General features: G+C 40.0%; 2 protein-coding genes and 1 long non-coding RNA gene across 5 annotated transcripts; 1 reads left to right on the top strand and 2 right to left on the bottom strand.

Moving 5' to 3' along the window:
* Nucleotides 1–202: 202 nt before the first annotated feature.
* pomt1 (protein-O-mannosyltransferase 1) lies at nucleotides 203–5873 on the bottom strand. 3 transcript variants are annotated; one of them, XM_074671245.1, is made up of 22 exons: nucleotides 5706–5873; nucleotides 5055–5085; nucleotides 4932–4965; nucleotides 4632–4762; nucleotides 4402–4508; nucleotides 4267–4317; nucleotides 4025–4171; nucleotides 3785–3893; nucleotides 3610–3666; nucleotides 3427–3520; nucleotides 3147–3302; nucleotides 2904–3034; nucleotides 2717–2812; nucleotides 2540–2632; nucleotides 2300–2396; nucleotides 2107–2199; nucleotides 1876–1996; nucleotides 1604–1701; nucleotides 1389–1502; nucleotides 1181–1307; nucleotides 876–1053; nucleotides 203–794 (listed from the first exon to the last, which is right to left on the bottom strand). In XM_074671245.1, the coding sequence occupies exons 4-22, from the start codon at nucleotides 4745–4747 to the stop codon at nucleotides 620–622; spliced, it is 2160 nt and encodes a 719-aa protein (XP_074527346.1). In that variant the 5' UTR covers nucleotides 4748–4762; nucleotides 4932–4965; nucleotides 5055–5085; nucleotides 5706–5873; the 3' UTR covers nucleotides 203–619. The 3 variants fall into 3 exon arrangements, with proteins under 3 accessions (XP_074527346.1, XP_074527347.1, XP_074527344.1); XM_074671246.1 differs by lacking the exon at nucleotides 5055–5085; XM_074671243.1 differs by lacking the exons at nucleotides 4932–4965; nucleotides 5055–5085.
* On the top strand, nucleotides 3415–3867 carry LOC141791045 (uncharacterized). The gene is made up of 3 exons (XR_012598295.1): nucleotides 3415–3492; nucleotides 3602–3717; nucleotides 3792–3867. It is a non-coding gene; the product is annotated as an uncharacterized LOC141791045 (long non-coding RNA).
* Nucleotides 5874–6174: 301 nt separating the features above from the next.
* LOC141791085 (rap guanine nucleotide exchange factor 1-like) lies at nucleotides 6175–19196 on the bottom strand. The gene is made up of 23 exons (XM_074671305.1): nucleotides 18933–19196; nucleotides 18588–18736; nucleotides 18082–18278; nucleotides 17852–18005; nucleotides 16386–16657; nucleotides 13420–13540; nucleotides 13133–13202; nucleotides 11678–11797; nucleotides 11433–11597; nucleotides 11079–11305; nucleotides 10572–10621; nucleotides 10167–10281; nucleotides 9955–10033; nucleotides 9597–9681; nucleotides 9191–9283; nucleotides 8859–9047; nucleotides 8688–8772; nucleotides 8457–8551; nucleotides 8064–8142; nucleotides 7806–7907; nucleotides 7611–7708; nucleotides 7130–7270; nucleotides 6175–7036 (listed from the first exon to the last, which is right to left on the bottom strand). Exons 1-23 carry the CDS (start codon nucleotides 18958–18960, stop codon nucleotides 6901–6903), a joined length of 2850 nt encoding a protein of 949 aa, XP_074527406.1. The 5' UTR covers nucleotides 18961–19196; the 3' UTR covers nucleotides 6175–6900.
* Between the last annotated feature and the right edge of the window lie 1535 nt (nucleotides 19197–20731).

Raw genomic sequence — 20731 nt, 5'->3', positions numbered from 1 at the left:
TTCAGGCTGCAATTATTTTAGAAAAAGGCAATGATTCACTCACTAACATGTGCCACATTGTCTTTTAATCACGTGTTTCAAGATTGTCTACTGAGCCTTCAAAACGAAACTCTATAATAAATAGTTTGCTCTCACCCTGTGAGACCGATCACTTTTATTAATCAAACAACAAATGAAACGGTGTCAAAATGAAAGAACAATGTTTTAATGTCTACAGTTTCCTTTATTCAGTAATTTAAAATCTCAAACCTGGCATTCAAATCCAGTGGAGCAGCAAACAAATAACAAATAATAATCTCCTGCTGATTGAGCAGATTCAACTTTAAAATGTCATTAAAAAGTTTCCCAAAACATCAAAATCTGCATTTTGTTTTCTGAGATAATCATGGAGCATTGCAATGTAATACTCTGATGATAATGTCCTGTGCAACTTTTTAGTACCATTGTCGGAGTAAACATCCTGCGTACTTGCTGATGATCATTCAGAGGCTGGTGGGAGTTGTAGTCTGAAGTCACAGGACTCAAGTCCAAGCCATGCCACCTTATAGTGGTTTTGTTGGCTTTGTCCCCTGACGTCTAGAAATTTCACCCTGTCCATAGACAGAATCCAGGCTTTTCTCTATCTACGGCGATACAGGATATCCCATGAGTCTCTCCACTTCAGTCCTTGCAGCTGATTGGCCGACAGCTCAGGGCTACCGTAGGTCAACGGACAGAAGGTTCGATATGACAGGAAGACTGATACCAACACAGCCAGCATACACACATACAGCGCTTGCCGATGAGTAGCTTTGCTGCAAAGACATATTTGAAATCTGTTATAAAATCCATTTTATCCATCAGCTAAACACTGTTTTCAACATGTGTCTCTTTACCTGAGCAGGTGAGTATGGGCATGCTCCAGCAGGGCAGGACTCAGCAGGTACAGGTAGCAGAGGGCGGGCAGGTAGTGGTACAGGAACAGAGTTTTCTCCATCAGTAGAAATGGGACGAAGTTCACCAACCAACCACCAACACACACACATCCCAGACACACAAACTGACACCACACACCTGTAAACACAAACATCAGGTATGAGGAAGCACCCCTCACAGGAGGGATGTGCTGCAACACAAATACAGTTAAGTTTGTGCTCAGAATTAAAAACTGTGAGACTGAAAGAAAGCTGAGTGTTTGTACCATCAGGTAGGTCTTTAAAGCCCCGCCTCCTCCTCAGCAGGTAGACAGCTGCCAGCAGCTGATAGGCCAACAGGCTGAAGTTGGCCACACCCCAAGACACTGGGTTACCAATTAAATGGATCTGAGCCTAAAACACAGAAAGTCAATCAAAGCATGGAAAAGGAGAGTGTGACTCTTGGTATTGGTGTGTGTGCGTCTGTGTATTTACATTGTTGGAGGAGTGCAGCCAGTAAGCGATGTTAGTTTCCATAGTGACCCACTCTAGAGGGGAGGAGCTGTATTTGTGCTCAGAGTCTTCCTGCTTCACCGTCAGCATCTTCCACTGTCATAACAAAGACACAAGAAATAATGTAACTGCTGACACAGCAAAGTGCAAGATGCACTTAGCGGATAAAATACTTTTAAGCGTTCACTGTCTCGTACCTGAAGCTCTAAAAATTTTGCCCAGAATGAAATTTTTCTGTCTACGTCAATGTGAGTGGGAGAATGAAGCTCCACCTCTCGCTCTTTCTGCTCCTGACCTACACAAAAACACAATGATAAACAAATGTAAAAAAAATATGAGAGACGAAACATCAGTGAGTATGGCATTAGTCTGAATACGATAAAGGAATGGGTGTGTTGATGTAATTAAAATGCAGAAATAAGATTTTGGATCTTCTGGCAGGTCAGAGGTCAGAGGTTAAAGGTCATACTTGTCCCATATCTGTGCTCCTCCACAGTCCAGTCCAAACTGCTGCTGTGAGCTTTAAACAGCTTGTCAGCAACAACCTCCAACTGATGGAAACCCCACTCGGGGAGAGACACACCACTCAGCTACACACACGCACACACACAAACACACACGTCATTATCTGATTGTATGTGAAGTAATCTGGAGTACAGAAAAACTGATGTTAGTGTAATAAAGTCGGTCCTGTCAGTACCCGGAGGACAGCTGTGGTGTTGATATGGACCAATCGAACCTCAGACAGGATGGTCTTCCATGAGTCTGACTCCGCCTCCCTGTTAGAGATTTCCTAAACACACAGGCGAACAAATGACACAAGGACTATTAGATGTAGACTCCCCTGAATTTTGTTTTTGATCTTGTTTATTTTGAAAATAATGTTACTTTACCACTTTCCAAAGGTTCTGTGCTGGCATGGAAACGTTGAAGTCGATAAAACCAGACACCTCTTGGGCATGAGGGCTCATGGGAGCTGCTACATCATGACTGCAAAACACACACACAGACACACACAACACCATAGGATTATATAAATCTGATTCCATGAAAATCAATGGATGTGCTACATTCAGGATGTCAGTGAATGCAGCACATTAATCTATCAGACAGCAGCAAAGTGAGCTGTTCACCTGTTGAGGAAACGTGAGGTCATCCCATGAACCAGCTGGATGACATCACCATGACGCACAGGTCGAGGGGGGCTGCTGACAACCAGCTCCTGTCTGACAAACACAAAGAGACAAATATTACACTGGGACTACATCTCCAAGCATGCTCAGGGAGTCTCAGAGAGACAGGTGACCCACCTGCCAGGATCTTTGATGATCCACCAGTTGTTGACATCTTTGAAGGGATAACAGGTGACCTGCTGCTGATGAGAGCTGCCCCGCCCATTTTCATACCTGAACAAATACAGGAAACAAAAGATGATGTCATCCAAAGTGTAACAGAAGATTTGTGATTGGCTGATGGGTCAGTGTGAGCTGGCTGCACCTGATTGGGTAGTTGGCTTTGTGTGAATGAAGCCAGCAAGGGATTGGTTGGGATGCAGCACTTCTTAAAGTCACCTGACTGCCGTAAGCGACCTCAAGCGGCTGGCCCTGAGTGATCCTGGAGAGACCGCCCTGGGGAGACGTGTTCATCAATCAGTTAGAGAAACATGTTTTTTTTGGATATGTAATGACTTTAAGTGCACAGATGGACTCAATAAGGAGTATTTCTGCACTGTGTTGCTACCTCCAGACTTGCTTGAAAGGCGGAGCTCATGAGCTGGTCATGTGGTCCACTACGGTGCAGGAGACTCAGGTGGATGTAGAACCAGAACACATAGAGAAAGACAGGAACCACAAACAGACACACAAATCGACATACACACTGCACACACACACTCAGCTGCAATCACAACACACAAACATACACACCCATCACAAGTTACTCTTGTTCAAATAAAGTGAAAAATAAGATCATTACAGGTTTGATTTTATTATATCTACAGAGTGTGAACAGTGTGACTCACATGACTGACAGTTCGGTCTCCAATCAGGTTCCAGGTGTGCATAGAGGCCACGCCCAGCAGCAGCAGGTAGGAGAACACACCCATGTACTTCACCCTGATGTGACGAACAGACAATGAGGTGTTAGAGGTCAGAGGAGAAAACTAGTGATGAACATGTATACTGATCTCAGTGTAGTTTCTCACCCCACAGCTGCAGCACAGGATGCACCAGAGAGGAGCAGCCAAAAGTATCTGAACCAGCTGAAGATGAGAGGAGAACACAGACTGAAGAAATGTTCCTTATAGGAAGAGGTGCATTACTATCATTGAATAATTATCATTATTTTATTTGACGGATATTACATTTTGTTTTCCTCACCTGTCAGGATTGTTGTAGAATCGCAGGTAAGAAAGGAAGGCTAACAACACGAAGAAGATGAGAACAGACTCCAGTAACATGAAACGGGATTGGACAATCAAGGAATTTTCTATGAAAAAAAACAAACCAAACAAATAAAATCAAATATCATGCCAGTCCATTTTTTTTCCTGAAGCATTTTAACACTTACAAAAATGGGTGTTAATACAGTAAAAAGATGTTCTGTGTCTCCCTACTCACCCATCAGCAGCAGCAGTGACGCTCCCAGTGCTGACAGGTGAGAGAACTTCAGCTCCAGAGTCAACAGGTAAATCAGGGGGACACAAAGAGCTCCACTTAAGGCAGGAAGCAACCGCAGAGTCCACACACTCACAGTGCTGGGATACTCTGTAGAACAAGTCATACATAACTGACTAAACCAGTCTGAACCAGTTTCAGACTGCTTTAAAAAGAAAGAAAATGCCTCGAACAGTTGTTTCTACCTGCTCCGATTCTGTTCCACACAAAATTCCCATCGAATCCTCCCAAGTAGGCTGCAACACACATAGAATTGATAACTTATGTTGAAACTGACAGGTTGTGTTAGACAGTTGAGTAGTTGTTGTAGTAGAACTGACCTCCAAGGGCTAAAATCATGTGACCAAGCGGAGGTCCACTGTCGTCAACAAAGAAAACTCTCTTCATGTAGAGAGACACAAACTGGCCATAATACACCTCATCAAACCTATGACACAGAAACGCACAAACATAAGCTCTTCAAAAGCTAGAAGACAGATACGCAAGAAGACGGCTATATTCTGATAAGTATAGCAAAGCAATGCCAGAGCATTAAAAAAAACACACTCACACAACAGCATTGGGGTAGCTCAGGCGGCTCAGCCTGGTCCAGAGGGCCAGTAGAGAAACCAGGACAAGGACAAGATCTACCTGAGCCGTCACCACCAAGGGGAACTTCAGCATCATGGCCACCTGAAAGTCCTAGAGGTCGGACAAGAACACACTGGTATGTATTCGAGTAGCACTCTTTCAATTGTGGTCCATTTTTGTTAAAAATTTCCTTGTGGCTTTGGCGTAGGACAGAAATATATACTCTAAAGTCTCAAAAACAAGGCAGCTGGACTGTGTAGAGTTTGGGAGGACGTTTCACCTCTCATCCAAGAAGCTTCATCAGTTCCAAAATGCTGGTGAGGGAGGCAGGTATTTATGTTAATGAGGAAGAGATAACAACAACTGGGAGGAGTAGGAAGTAAGGGGGAATGTAGAAACCCACCACTCTGGATTTCTTCAACCCGCTCCTTGAGCTGGATGAATAAGAATTTACACAGACACAGAGATATACTGTTTCATGGCATACATAAATGAGTACACACAGATTACAATCACAAAACATGGACACGATTTTGACTTAATTATTACTGGAAACACTCTGTGCAAAGTTGACTTTAAACTCTCCAAATGTAACATTTGTTCATTCTATTATCATCAGCATACCACAAACATAAAATAAATAACAAAAAAACATTTAAAAGCATTCAGCCATAAATGCATCACCACTTAGCTGATTAAAGGATTCCATAATTCACTAAATTAAATCGAAAAACACATGCATTTGATATCTATGTACCTGAGTTACCGTTGTATTGTTATTATTGTGAGAATACTGAGCTTGGTCTGTTATACAGAGTGTTGAAGCAGTTAAATTGTGTAGTAAAATAAGACGGAGAGAGTATCTTTAGTAAAACTGACTCTAATATTCGCGTTCAGTATCTGTGGACCTCATGAGAACCTGCAGCTTGTACACACACACGTCTGCAAACGGGACAACTCCGACAACTCCCACTCTGAGCTAACAGTTATTAGCAGAAGCTACACCGCTGCAAAGAGCCTCAGCTCAAAGTAACGCCACCGTTTCAAATCTCACCTGCTGACGTTAGCCCGTATACAGCACATCGACAGTCATTCCGGCTAATGGCACGTTGAGGTGCTCCGTTGCCTGCTGCTCTTCAGTTACTCAGGTAAGAATGTAGCAGTGGTCGATTGAGCGTTCTGGTAATCGATTACTGCTGCCTGCTCGCTGACTGAGCCACTCGGTGCTCAACTGAAGTGCCCTCCCGGAGCCCACGCAGCCAGGCAGTGTTGCCATAGAAACAGAAGCTACATTGCGCTCTAGTTTTTAACGGTTTACTTTTTCAGTCTCCTCTTGATAAAATACTCAGATGACATACTGATTTTATTCTCTTTGTATGTTTCTAGCAATTTCTCAAAATAACTTACATTAGATGTACAAGGTGGCCCTGAAGAACTCAATCATTTCGTGGTCACAAAAAAAGAAACATTAAATTGAATGTCAAAAGAATTTTACTCAACTTTACACAAGCAAGAAAGTTTGACAAATAATTAAAATATTACATAAAAGGGGAAAAAATCTTAAAAGGATAGAGTGGAAACGTTAATAGCAATATTACCTGTACAGTCCTGAGTCCACACTAGGCTTACTGTGCTAACACTCAGCAAAATGCTTCTATCTAAGACAATTTGTAATTTTATTGCACAGCAACAGCCTGTTTTTCCATTTTTTACAGAAACAGTCCAAACGGTCACATTTTAGCCATGATTTTACCTGTACAAGTTTGAGCAAGTTATTTCTGTGCTCACTAGACAAGCACTAGTGTAGTCCATTTGGGTAACAGTTTCAGTCATGTCAGCACCTTGAGTTTAATTCAAGATTTTTAGCAGATGTGCATGGCTTTGGAAAGTTTGACGACTTGTGATAAAAATGTCTTTTGCCATTTCTCTTCTGCTTATTTCACAGAGAATGCTACAGAGCCCACACTTATCCACAGAGCTGTTAATCATAATGTCAACCCTGCTTTTTTAAAAGTAAAATAATAATCAAAAACTATTTCAAACTAAACGTTTAGGAATAATAAACATTTGGACATAAATCAGCATAGTAAGGGCTCTTATGTATAAAAGAAGTGTAGTTTATGTGTATTTATAATTTGGTCATTTTTTCCTCTGGCTCTGCGGTAGGTACTGTGAAACTCTTGGTTTTATCCCAGTGTCCATTTTATACAGTGTACCTGTTGTACCAAGTGAACTTTTGGTTAAAACTGTCATCTCTGATTGGCTCGTGGAGTATTCCGTGGGCGGAGCCTCAGGGAGAGTTCCCAAAGTGCCTCCTCTGCCAGGTGATCACTGAAGTCATTGAAGAATGATATGATTTCATCGTTTGGCTGCAGAGAGTAATGACTGTAAGGAGAAAGAGGTCCAGGTGTTATATCAGAAAGGGAATTCAGACAATGAGGCTCTGCCATACCAGAACAAAAAGTAAATACTACTAACACTTGTTGGTATGTCCTCAGAGTGTCCAGGATGTTAAACTGCTGCCAACGTTTGGAGAAGTTGACCTTTGATCCCTGAGGGGTTGTCAAATTGTCAGGATTCCCAAGATGGACAAAGGTCAGGTCTTGAAGGATCAATCCCCTACAAAGACAGAATTTGTTTAATAATAAAACTTTTTTTTTTCAATATAACATATTTATTCTTGAATATATAACCCTGAAATCCTGTGTTCCAGCATGGAAAATCAACTACTCTCCCACTCCCTCACAGTCACATAAATGCATTTCGGTACCCAACCACTGATATTCTAAAACACAGGAAGGGCATATAGTATACAGTATAAAGTGGTTTTGATTGACAGGTATGGTATCTAGAAGTTAGCATCCCTTTTTATCTATAAACAAGTCGGATTGCAAGTAGTTCACAACAGGTACAAACATTCAGATCTGGTATATATTAGGGAAGAGATGGTTTAACCTACAGGTAGGGTATACAGGGAGGTTCAACTTCGGCCAAAGCTGCTCTGTAAGCTCTGAAGGATGATGTGCTGTCAATCAAAGAGCTGTATTCCTCCAGAGCCTTAAATGCAAACATAGAGGACACATTAGCTTAAAGGACTTTAGCATGTTGATTCTACATAATTTCAATAAGATGTTAAAGTTGAAAAAAAAAAGACCTCAGCTGTGCTCCTCTGCCAGTCTAGACGTCTCAGCGGAGCGGAATCCAGTGCTGACAGAATGGACAGGTAGGAGTTGAAGTTGTTTAGCTTCCTCAGGTGCTGCATGGACACATACAGACGTTATTCCCTCACAGACATTCAATAGACACTTGAGGGCTTTTTCAAACCAACAGAAGCTTTTTGGGCCACAAAGAGGAGAAACACTGCATTGGAGGACTTATGCCTCATCCAGCTTTTTCCTACTGTATGATTTACCTTCATGGTTTTCAGGAACTTCAGCAGCAATTTTTCTCTATCTTGTGGTTTGTCTTGAAGAATGATGACAGAACGAACCCTGAAATACAGAGTTCATTATCTTTTAGTGTTTTCTAATAAAAAAGCTGTCAAAAAGGGTATGTTTTTCTGAAAATATAATTTCATGGTCTCAGTCTGCCGCCAACTTAGGGAGGCTACCCATACAGTTTTCAACTAATAAATGTTCCAAAAACTCAACTCAATAACTCAATAACTCAAAAACCTGTGGTAAACAGTAGTTCAAAATAAATTAGAGTTTAAATCCCTGTGGTGTCTCATGAACTAATTTGTCCAAAACAGACTGAACCCCTTTGTTTTGACTCTTGTTCGAAGCAGAGAGTTGCGTTTGGTTACCAGTATGACACATTGTTGAAATGTTGGGTGAACTGTGTCAGGTTTGGACTCTTCTCCTCATTTTGCTCTTTGGACCACAGCAACACCTCAGGAAGCTAGACAAGGTGAAACACATATAAAACCACTGATTGTATACTGATATTTAAAATCATTACTTCAGGATGAATTGCTGATGTTAAGACACCAATTTTGTTAAAAACATAAAAAAAAAAGTTGTGTTGTGATTTGTACCTCAATCTTGCAGAAGAGCTCAGAGTCCAGCAGAGTAAACTGTTCAGCTAAATCCTGACTCTTAAAGTCCAGAAGAGTTCCTGGTCTAAGGTGGACAAAAAAAAGAAACATGTTAATCTAAGTGGAGAACAGAAATATTTACCATCCAATGGCTCAGAGGTCGTAAGCTACCTGGCAGCCACACCCTTAGCTGCAAGGGGCTGGAGCGAGTAAGGGCAGCCTATGAGCTGCCATCTCTGCTCCATCTTGGACAGGATGTTAGAGCGCAGCAGGTGAGCCAGACCCAGTTCTCCACCAGTCAGGAGCATGAACACCAGGTCCATCAGGAGCAGGAGCAAATCAGACTCCAGTTCCATTGCACTGCAACGAGGCGGCGTAATACTACATTATACGTGATTCTCCAGTCACACCTCCTCTCTGTCTAAACTCTGAACATATCTAAAATCAAAATGACTAACATCCAAAACTTTCTTCTGAATTGTTTGAGGTGTGAGTTGTCTCACCACAGCTCGTCGACCACTCTGATGAGCAGGTGGAAAGTCTTCTTGGCAGCTATCAGATCTGCAGAATCGCGTCCTTCGCAGAAGTGTTGGTATGTGTTGATTGTTAAAGTGTGAATGTCCCAGTATAAGTGGCAACAATGAGTCATCTTTAGCGTTTCGTTTTTAAACACCTGGACAAAATGACTCGAAGAGGCTGTGGAGGATGAGAACATCTAATCATCTGCATATAAAATCACTTTCTGCGCTTTTCTTGACTGTAATTTTAGCCATTTTGTTTTCTTTTTTCCATTTTATTTACAAGACCTAAGACATGTATGTAAGAGGAAATCCAGATGCCAGATAGTGATCGCCATTAAACCAATAAAGACAGAGTATTATAAATCAGCTGTTGATTCAGGGAGGATATCTGTGCTGTAGTTTGCTGATGACCTCATTTGGGCTGATGAAGCTTCTGTAGGTGGAGAGGAAGGCTTCACGGTACATACCCTGGTCTGAACATAAACAAACACACACACACATAGACACAAACACAAACACACACATTTGTTTACTTTTTACCTGTATAACTGTATTTCTTGCACCCAATTGTTAATATCTTGTGACCTATAATAGATCCATTTCATGTTAATTTTATAACCTTCCAAAAATTAGCATCAGGCCTCCAGAAGGTTTACTACTGAGAAGTATTTTTGGACAACAACTTTTTGAGCAATGTATGAAAATAAAGCAAATTCCTGAAGAAGAAAATTGATCTACAGACTCACCATTGCTTCTATCGGTCTCTGTGGCATAGACCAGAAGGATTTCAGGAGAGGCTGCTTTCACATCTGGTCCCTCCTCATCCTGTGTAAGACAAAGGTCAGACAGAGGTCAGACAAAGGTCAGACAAAGGTCAGACAGAGGTCAGACAAAGGTAATACAGAGGAGGAACATGAATAACTGTGCTTTTCAGAGGGGTCAGGGGTCAGGGCTGTACCTCAGGTTTCATTGTGATTCTTTGCATGATCTTCTGCAGGTCGGTTAGTAACACCTCCTCCTCCAGCTGCTCTGGGTTTTTCTTGTGACATTTCTCCTGTTGGAGACTCTGAGAACTGCAGAACAGAACATGTTAATGACTGTTCATAAGAGCAGGTACTGTAAAGAAGAAGGATTTGAAAATTTGCAATTTTGTTGTACTTGTTGCAACGACAAATAAAGTTCTATTCTAAGATTGAAGCCACTGAAAAAAAAACTGTTAAACAAGCAAGAAGCAAACATAAAGTCTGAATTCTGACTTTTTCTCAAAAAATAGTAATAAAAAAATTGCCTTTTTTTTCCTCAGTAGCCCTAATACTATTTCGTAGTACTTTATCTGTTGTGTGGACTGCTTTGAGTGTGTCACCTGTCTCTCATCTGGTGATCTTCATGCTGAGGTTTGGTTTCAACTGAATCCTGATGGAGGCAAAAATGTTTTTTAGCTTAGGTAAAAACTGATAAAAGTCATAACGTCCATGCAGAAAGGTATGGCTAAAAGGGGCTTTTAAGATGAAATTAAGAAGAAAATAGCCATTAAGATAAAATTTGCGGGTTCTTTTGGCAGTTTTTTTTTTTTTAAATCAGAAATACTTTACAGATTTTCAAGCACAAATGACATTTTAGTTTCATCCTTTCCAAGACACATAAAAACATACAGGGACACGGGGAGTACAGGAATGGAGGAACTGTGGAAGTGCCCAGCACCTCATTTTAATAGATATGAAATGAAAACTTGAGGGAGAAGAGAGGCTAAAAAGTAAATTCCAGATTATGCTCCGAAAGCCTGGTTTAAAATTACGAAAAACAACGTAAAGCGGAAGGGGGACACAAGAAAACATGGGTTAGTATTATAATAGAGAGGCTAAGTTCTCACCTGCTGTTTCCTCTTTGGTGGTAGAATTGGAGCAGGAGCTAGCTCAGAGGAGGGACCGGGGTCTGATAGATGTGACTCCAAGTGTTTGTCCAAATGTGCGAGCTGGTAGGTATCCTCCACCTCCCGCTGCCTGGTGCTATATCGCTGGTGGAAGGTCAAAGGATGCTGGTAAAAGATGGCCGGTGATTGGTCGCTGTAGGACGAACAAAACTGGAGATATTGATGGACTGAGCACAGAGAGACGGACAGGTAGAGAAAGAAAAGGGAGGGGTGTTATAATGAGGTGCTGTTGAAAACAGGTGAAAGTTGACATTAAACACAGTTATGGAAAATCACTGCTCTGTTTTCACTCACTGTGGTGTTTCTTCTCAGGGAGAGGAGGCGGCGTCTTGCTGGGAGACAGAGGCGAGGCTAGAGGCTCATTAAACGCTATGACAGCATCAAGATGGGTGGGACTTTGTGCTTGAGGGGCGAGGTCAAAACCAAAAGACGTGGAGACATTCGAAACTGGGTTGTCAGCTGTTTGGGACAGCAGAGAGGAGTCAGACAGACATAATGATTGACAGAGAGATGGACAGCTGGCTCAGGTGTCTCCTCACCTGTTGCACTGCGATTTCTCTTCTCTGGGAGAGCAGGGGGAAGAGATGGGGAGGGAGGAGGAGGGAGACTCGGAGAGACGGAGAGGTCAGTGTGAAGGAACTGGTAGTCTGGATCCTCCTCTGGAAGACAAACAGAGACAGTTGGGTCATCAATTGCATTTTAACTATATAAGCCAATCAAAAATAGGGGAGACTGGGTATAGTTGTAACACTAATTTTTTTGAGGGGCAACATTTTCTCCTGGCCCTCAGAGGAAGCCTTGCTGCTGCTCCAGTAACAAACACTGGGATATCACTGGACCCTTAGCTTCTGCAGTGATTTGTAGTAACATGGCAGATCCCTTGTGCCTTTGTGACTGATCTGACTGACTTCCTTTATCAGATGCTTTTTTAAAAAACAACTGCAGGCACACCTCTGTCAATGACATTAAAATCAAGAAAATGTTCTTGGTTGTACATAAGGGGATGGTTGTGACACTTTTTAAAGATGTGTTACAACCCAACCCACCCATGTCAGCCAGTGTTTAGCTAGCTGTATTAGCATAGTGGGTTGAAATTAGCATGGGAAAAATGCATTACATTTAGCCTGAGAAACTACAATTTATTCTGACATAAGTCAAATGGTTTTATCTTGGACAGTAAAAGTACTAAACAAAATATATTCCTAGTCAAAAAGTTTACTGCCTTACTTAAAAATCTTTTTTTCCCTCTACAGAATCTGCATGCACTTGTTTCCAGCCCTGACAATCACCATGTGTGATCAGGGTTGAAGTGGGTAAATATTGACATGATCATGTAACTCCTAACTTATCCCTGATTGGTGGGATTGGTGGTGTTACAACTCCCCCCATGTAACAACCATACCCGGTCTCCCCTATTTTAAAAAAAACATTATTTCCTTTTGTTTTTAAATTTATCTTATTTGTTTTATCATTATAATTTTTTTTTTTTCTATTTTTTATTTCTTTTTATTATGGATAAGAAAAAAAACACGATTTCCTTTTTTTATTTATTTATTTTATTTTTCTTTTATCATTATTATTATTTATTTATTTTCTATTTTCTATTTATTTCTATTTATAATGGATAAGAAAAAAAAACATTATTTCCTTATACACTCTTGCTTAGTATTAAAACAGGTGTTTAAGTGACAAATGACTTAGGATGACTGCATCAGGATAAAAGCTAACCATGAATTGTGCATGTTTGTCCAGCAGGGGGAGCCCTCACACATCTGACCACTTTCAGAAAGAGACAAACAACACTACTTCCCAAAACTGTCAACATCAAGGAAGTGATGTCACTCACACTCTCCTGCTGACTGGAAATGTAAGAAAGTGTATGTGTATGTGTATGTGTGTGTGTGTGTGTGTGTGTGTGTGTGTGTGTGTGTGTGTGTATGCTTTCGTTTGTGCGTACGTGTATGTGCGTACGTGTGTGAGTGTATGTGTGTTACCGCAATGAGTTTTCTCAGTAGATGAGTCTGCAGACGAAGATGAAGAAGGTTTAAAATACTCCTCGTCCTCCTGCACCACAAACACACACACAGAAGCATGAACACACCCTATAATAAAACATGATCAAATGTGGTTTAAAGATGATTTGATGTTACATTTTTATTCTGGGAATTCAGTCAGCTTAGCATGAACTGCCTCAGGTGTTCATGTTACTTTGAAAACTTAATATAAGTATGTCTTTAAAATGTATCTGGACTCTTTTATTTAAAAGGTTACATCAACCCACCTCCTGTAACTGTCTGCTTCTGCTTTCAATAGACTCTCGTCTCATTGGTGCTACTATGGCGATCCTGCAGGGGGTGGCGCTTGGTAAAGAGTGACGTTTCTTTGGTGGCAGCACCGGAGGACTGAGGGGAGGCAGATAAACAGAGTTCTGAGTGTTACGCTTCATAAAGATACTTAACATTTAAATTTTAATGTTTCTTGACCTCACCCATTCACCATCACGTGTACTGTGATGACTTAATGAAAAAAAATTCAACCTAAAAACATATTTTAACGTTTATATCTACCTAGTCCAACAAAATCAGACCTGTCTTAGTATTTAGAGAACAATGCCAAAATTGAGAAATTATTTCTGATTTTACTCTTTCAATGAAATAACAGAGATTTCCCTGCAGAAACACATTTGGACTTGTATATACAATCATAGCATGATATGTATGGTCATAACGGAAACCACAACTGCATGGCTTCCTGTCAGTTTCACATCTATTTTGACCCCAACCCACTCTTAAGATCAAAAAGATGTCAAGTAGTTCACAGCCTCCATCTTTACCGGGATTTTTGGTTTGTTTTTAGCACAGCAGTAGAAGTTGTCACGTGACCTGCTGGGTGGTTATAAACTGTTGATTTCAATGAAAAGGAACAAAAAAAAAAAGCTGAAACTATCTCTCTCACTTCTTCTTCTTTTCTGGTTCCCGCTGTCGTTAGCTTAACACCAAGGCAGGAAGTGAAGAGATGCAGACATGTGATGCTTTCAGGCTGTAACTTCCTGTTTCATCCATGGTTCTATTTCTGCTCTTCATATAATCAGACTGACACAGTTTCATCCTCACACAGAAATGGTTCACTTATACTGAGCTCAAAAAGCAGTGACACAATTGCAGTTAATGTAAGCTATCTGAGAAATTAAATTAACAAGTAAATCAATAAATACAAAAATGGACAGATAAAAGGTTAAACTCACAAGAGTGAACTTTAAAGGGCCATAAAGTCAATGACAAAAACACAAATATCGTTGCATTGAATAGGATGACAGAGGGTACCCTGAGTGAGGTGCTAAAAGTGTGAAGGAGACACTGAGGGTACCTTAAAAAAGTCATAAAACTAACTAAGCAGAGGCTGAATGATGCCTTAAAGTTGATGATAAAGGTTCAACTGAAACAGAATGAAAAGGGTACCCCATCACAGCTGCCAAAAGGTAACGCAAAAACAGGCTTAAAAAAAAAACTCTGAAGAGAAGATAAAGGGTTCCTTGAATAGGATTATAGAAGGTACCTTGACTATGGTGCTGAACGGTACCTAGAAAAGGTTAATCTAGTTTGGCTTGGAGCAGATAGGAGGAGTACCTTGAAACATTTAGAAAGGAGGACAATGCTAAATGACTTACGGGGTATCCTTACAGAGCTGCTAAGCTAAGCATTCCTAATGCCGGTTATTTTGAACACACCAATCCATATTCATTAAATGTCAAATAATAAAAATGTTTAAAACTAAATGTAAACAAATGATTTCCAAAAAATATAGGGAGCAAGGGATATAATGTGTGAATTTATGGATGTATATATCTCTATATCTATATCTATATCTATATCTATATCTATATCTATCTATCTATATATATATATAAATATATATATATATATATATATTACTTGTTTATTTATTTTATAGTGTCATCAGATGATAATATGATGTATGATTAGGGAGTTTGTGATGAAGAAATAGATTAAGGTAAGTTTATCATTAACTAGTTATGAATAGGAGAAGGGGTAAGCTCAAATAAGCTGATGCTTCTTCCTACTTCTTTTCGAACATGTCAAAATTGTTTCAATTGTTTGGGGGATTCTTTTAGTTGCTGCTGTTGTTTTGTTTTCCCTGGTTGTTTTTTTCTCTATTATTAATGATTTTTGTGTTTACATTTGCGTTTGCTCTTTTCCCAGTTGATTTTCTTTTTTTTTCTTTTTGTATTATTTTCACATGTTCTAAATGAAGCATTCATTCAAAATGCTTAAAAGGTTTGTATAGAGATATTTTGAATAGTAGAGAAGGGTACCTCAAAATGGTTGACAGAGGGTACCTGCTACCTGGTACTGGATGCTTAATGATACTTCGAACTCAAAAGAAATCCAGTCAGATTTTCTAAATCCTCAAAATACCTTAAATACAAGGTACCTTCAAATGGATGATGAAAGGTACCTCAAATCAGGAGCTAGAGGGAGGCTTAATTTCAAGCTTGTGGGAGATTAAAGCAGCCTCTTAAAAACATATCAAAACAGACACTAAACAATAACTTTTGCAAATAACAAAACTGTTATTTGAAATAGATTTTTAAGGAAAGGCTTCCTCGAAATACATGCTTAAGTTCAAAAGATGTTTTTTACAGCCTGTTGTGAATGAGCTGTCTAAGGGTACCTCGATACACAAATCCAAAACACCCTACATACTGTTTTACCAAGAGCTGGGGAGAGCATTTAAGCTTTCAACTAATGCTATAACCTTTATCCATCCATCGTCATCTGTTTTTCCATGATTGGGTCTAGCCTAAGAAGGTGACCCAGATGTCCCAGTCTCCAGCATCATTTGTCAGGTCTTCCTGAGGGATCTTGAGACATTTCCAGGCTAGAATGGATATTTATTCCCTCATCCTAGCTTTGGGTCTGCCTGAGGATCTCCTTCCAGTTGGACACTCTCGAAACACCTCAAAGGGGAGGGATCCTTATCATGCACCTCAGTATTAAAACTCTGACTGAAAGCAGTGTACACAGTAAAAGTAACTTTTTGTGTGGTATCATATAACCCTCTCTATCAAAATGTGTTAAAAGTAATATTAGCATATGTTGTTCATTAAATTATACAAGGACACTTTGAGGGTTCAATAACTGAGCTGCTTCTCAGTCTGCAGTTTGCATTCACATCAGGACTCATAGAAAGTTGGTTCAGTTGATCATTTACTCTGTTCAGACTCACCTGAGTCCTGGTGAGGGTGTCACCTGGGGGCAGGAATCTATGAGGGGCATGGGGGGTTTGGGAGGAGCTAAAACATTCTGCTCCTCTGTCCTTTTTGATCTCCTCAACTCCTCATCCTCCTTTGCAGGAGTTTCTGGACTCCGGCTGTCAAACGTCCTTTCTGGTGTCAGCTGCTCTTTAAAACTACCTTTGCGTTCCACGGGAGCTTGTGACTGGACAGGAGATAGAGGGGCAGAGCCTTTTTGTCTCTCTGAGGCCAATCGAACCAGTTCCTAAGAAATGGACAATAAATATAACAGCTGATACAGGATGCTGACAAGACAAAAGCAACTACAGGAAACATAAAAAAATAAAAGATAAGGCAGCATTTAAAGAATGAGGACAAAAATACATAAACACAACACCAGGACAGACAACAAGAAGACATGCATTACAAGATACTTGTAAAGATTAAGCTTAATTTATTTCTGTGGCTTTGGACACTGAAACAAGAAAATGGCTAGAAACCATCAGGATGAAAAAAGGGGACAGAAGGAAACAATCTAAATAATGGAGACCAGGACATGACCATAAACTAAAAAAAAAAAACAGCAAAGAGAAGGACAAATAGAAATGGACATACTTTAAAAGCAGGTCAACATTTGTGGTCGTAATTGCAGTCACCCCTGAACTCTTTGGACTCAAGTGGACATAAGAGGACAGACAAAGATGTATGATAATTTATTGACAGACAAGAATTAAGTTGGCTGAAGGAAAAAAATAGTAAAAAACATGGAAACTAGAGAGAAAGGACAAACTGGAATTACATAATACAAAAAAGCAGAGGATCAAAGGGACCAAGAAGAATAAAAGAAGGACTTAGTGAGACTCACAGCCAAAAGAGATGGAAGAAAAAAATGTGACAATGTAAAAATAAAACAACAGAAAGAAAAAAGGAACAGAAAGAACTTCAGAGGGAAGATAGACTGAAAGACAAACAAAGGCACAAAATAGGACAAATGAGAAAGAAAAAGGATGTGAAAGGAGAAACAAATCCAAAAGTGACAAAAAAGACAAAGAATAGCAAACTGTTTGGAAAGACAGAAATAAAATTCAGAGGGAAACAGCTCAGACAGACAGAGGAAAGCAAAAAGAAAGAGAAAAGCAAACAGCAAACAAGTCACTCTCAAGACACAACAAGATGAAAGAGAACATATGGGAAAGTAGAGGAAAGAAAGGATTATGGGATAGGGGACGACAAACCAGGCAAGAACTAGAAAAATGGAACAGAAAAAACAATAAAGACAAAGGAAGACAAAGCATGCTATGGATGACAAGCAAAAGATACAAACTCAACAGAATCAAAGATGAATGAAAAAGACAGACACGATGGAGAAAAAAAATACATCAACAGGACAGAAAAAAAATGAAAATGACACAAAAAAGATGGACCAGGATACAAACACCGCTCCTTCATTCATATTCACCTTTACACCATCCAGCACCCTCTTGATAGCCTCAGTGGCCTTTGCTTTGGAGTCTTTGTCCTGTGCCACACTCTGCAGCATCACCTGGTCGGTCCAGCGAATCAGCTGAGCCACAGACTGGTAGAGGCGAGTGAGACAGGAAGAGATAGTCTTGCTGTAAAGAGAAAACAAAGGGTTAAGTAAGGAGACAGGGCATTTTCAGATGGTCAAGGTCAACAAGAGTCACATACCTGTTGTGCAGGTGCGGCTCCAGCTGGACCAGAGTCTGGACAGCCTCCAGGACTCCACTGGATGCTCCGCCCAGCAGACCACCAACAACACACTGATCCTGGACCATCTTGTCCGCTCCCAGTCTGTCCACCAGAGCTTTGAAGTACTGCAGAGAGCTGACCACTGCTCGCTCCTGGTCTGCTAACCCACAACTCGACTGAAACACACACACATGCACAAAGAAACATAAATAAACAACAAATATAACATATATAAACACATGTAGCTGCATATGCATCTTGTACTGGAGTTTGTGTGGTGTGCTACAACTGTTGGTTATACCTGATGTCACTGAGTGTACCCATAACTGTGTGTTGCATTTTCTGTTCAGCGTGTGGTTGAGTGTACCCTCATTCCACTCTGACCTACTTTACATCCACCTTTTGCTTTGCTTGTGTGTTTGGGTGTGTGTATACCTTGTGTTGTAGTGTGAGTGTATGCTTGTAGTGTGTGTGTGTGTGTGTACCTTGTGCTCTATTTTGTTTTCATTTTCCAAATTCAGATCAGGAGGTTTGACCCTCAGGGTAGAAGTCTGTTTGATTCGCTCAAAGCGCCTGATCTTCTGTGAGTGGATCTTATCCTTCAGCTTCAAGGTGAGGGACACAAACTGGGAGGCTGAGGAGAAGGAGGAGGAGGAGGAGGGTCATCTTCATCATTCGCACTCTTAAAACATCTGTCATTTTTATCATCATAAAACTTGCACAGAAACAAAAGGAGTATGGCTACATTGATTTGATAAACTCTAGAATATACTAAGAGAATGTTTTTAGCCTTTGGTGGCTAACAGTTAGCACTGAAGAAAGAGACTTACCAGTCTTACTCTCTGCACGGGACGACATGTCTGCAGGTGGAAAGGCAGACAGACAGCTGGCAGCGTCAGTTCAGCAGTTCAATCCTCTGCTTTCATGTTAAACATCCACACTTTATGTTTCTTCTGTCTCACTCTGTGTCATACGGCTTTCTGCCACTGTCTCCCTCTGACCTTGTTTCTGTCTCTTCCTTCCTTTCTTCTTTCCTCTTTCCTCCTTTTTGTGCTCAGAAGATAGAGCTCAGATGAATGCGCTCAGCACGCTGTGAGGAGAATGGTGGTGCTGACAGGTTGGTTGGAAATAGGGCATCAATCAGTATGACACACTGCAGCACCACCCTCTGGCCACAAGCAGACAGTACAGCCCTAAATTGATTTTTGGATAGATTGTATGAGGGCTTTTTTTTTTTTTGGCCTTTATCAGAAGAGCTAAAATGTGAGGAGAGAGTGGGTGATGAAGACTATAGCCTCTCTCCCTGCTGAGCCAAACCAGCCCTGGCTCTGTTAATTCTCAGTTAATTTTAACCAACAGTCCCACATAGTCTGGTGCCCTCATATCAGAAAATAACCCTCCTGAAGTGCCTTCTTGGTTCACCTGTAGTGAATAATATGAAGTAAAATAAAGTAAAATAAAATGCCATCTCTTTTACCCTTTTGGTAAAAAAAAAATCTTAAAGGCATCACGTCTCTCTTCAGTAGGTAGAACCTACAAAAATCCCCTCTTGATAACCTGGTTGTAAAAATAAACTTAAAAAGGTGCTCTCCAGATGCCTCTTCAGTGAACTTAAGTTCTCCAGTTAGTATTTTTGTGAAATATATATGAAAAGTTATCTTTTTGGAGCTCTTTAAGTTGATAGAATGGAAAAAAAAAAATCACATGCCCACTGAAAGGTGCCTTGCTGTTGGCTTTTCCGGGGGAAAAATTACAAAATTAAAAAACAAGTGGCCTCTGTACGGAAGAGGATAAGGGCCACTGGGAAAAAAAGGAAAATAAATATCAGTATATATATATATATATATTCACTATTTTTTCTGAGAAAAAGTCAGAATTCTGCAGAGGGATTAGGGCCACTAAAAATACATCCTTTTTTTTTTCTTTTAATTACTATTTATTTCTAAGAATTTTTTTTTTTTCCAGAAAAATTAGTTTAAATAATTTTTGGATTTTTTTTTCTTCCAGTTGCCCTAATCCTCCTCCGTCAAATTCTGGCTAAGGCCACTTGGGGGGAAAACATGTTAATATTTGATATTTATATTTTTATATAAATATTATAATATATATTTTATTTATATTTTTTTCTCTGAGAAATAAAAGTAAGCATTCTGAGATTAAAGTCAGAATTCCTTCTTAAGTCTCAGAATTCTGACTTTAATCTCTTAATTCTGGCTTTTTTCTCAGAATAAATAGTACAAAAAAATAAATAAATAAATAAATAAATAAAAATTGGACGTTTTCCCCCCAGTGGCTCTTATCCTCTTCCGTACCTCTGGATTTCCCTGAAGCAAATTTGGCCAAAATTGGTGCTCTCTGTATACCAACAAGTAGGTAAAACACATGTGCACACATTTGTGGATCAGCCCACATATTTGTATACGCATTTATAAACAAATAGCTACGATACTAACTTCTTATGAGGAGTCCATAAAATCTGTGTCAACCACAGCCAAATGAAAATTCGCTATGAGTTCAATCAGTAATGTGTTAATCCTGCAATACTTGTATGCAAGTGAGTAAACTTGGAATAAAAATTGTAAACATGTTTTCATGAAATCTGAAAAGGTAAAAGTTTGGTCTGAAAAGA

Source organism: Halichoeres trimaculatus, unplaced genomic scaffold (genome assembly GCF_033239565.1).
Source record: "Halichoeres trimaculatus isolate MK-OKI-2021-1 unplaced genomic scaffold, fHalTri1.1 fHalTri1_scaffold_5, whole genome shotgun sequence".
In the NCBI taxonomy this organism is placed as follows: Eukaryota; Metazoa; Chordata; class Actinopteri; order Labriformes; family Labridae; genus Halichoeres; species Halichoeres trimaculatus.
The sequence above is the reverse complement of the archived record's forward strand: the minus strand, read 5'-3'. Positions and strand labels throughout refer to the sequence as shown.

Excerpts from the sequence above, each read along its gene's own strand:
- LOC141791085 (XM_074671305.1), bottom strand. The coding sequence starts at position 18,960 with ATGTCGTCCCGTGCAGAGAGTAAGACTG. Across the intron at positions 18,006-18,081 it reads GAGCCGCACCTGCACAACAG|CAAGACTATCTCTTCCTGTC; the intron begins GTATGTGACTCT and ends TTCTCTTTACAG. Across the intron at positions 16,658-17,851 it reads GGGTGCTGGATGGTGTAAAG|GAACTGGTTCGATTGGCCTC; the intron begins GTGAATATGAAT and ends TCCATTTCTTAG.
- pomt1 (XM_074671245.1), bottom strand. The coding sequence starts at position 4,747 with ATGATGCTGAAGTTCCCCTTGGTGGTGACGGCTCAGGTAGATCTTGTC. Across the intron at positions 2,397-2,539 it reads ACCTCACGTTTCCTCAACAG|TCATGATGTAGCAGCTCCCA; the intron begins GTGAACAGCTCA and ends TGTGTTTTGCAG. Across the intron at positions 1,054-1,180 it reads CTTTAAAGACCTACCTGATG|GTGTGTGGTGTCAGTTTGTG; the intron begins GTACAAACACTC and ends TTGTGTTTACAG.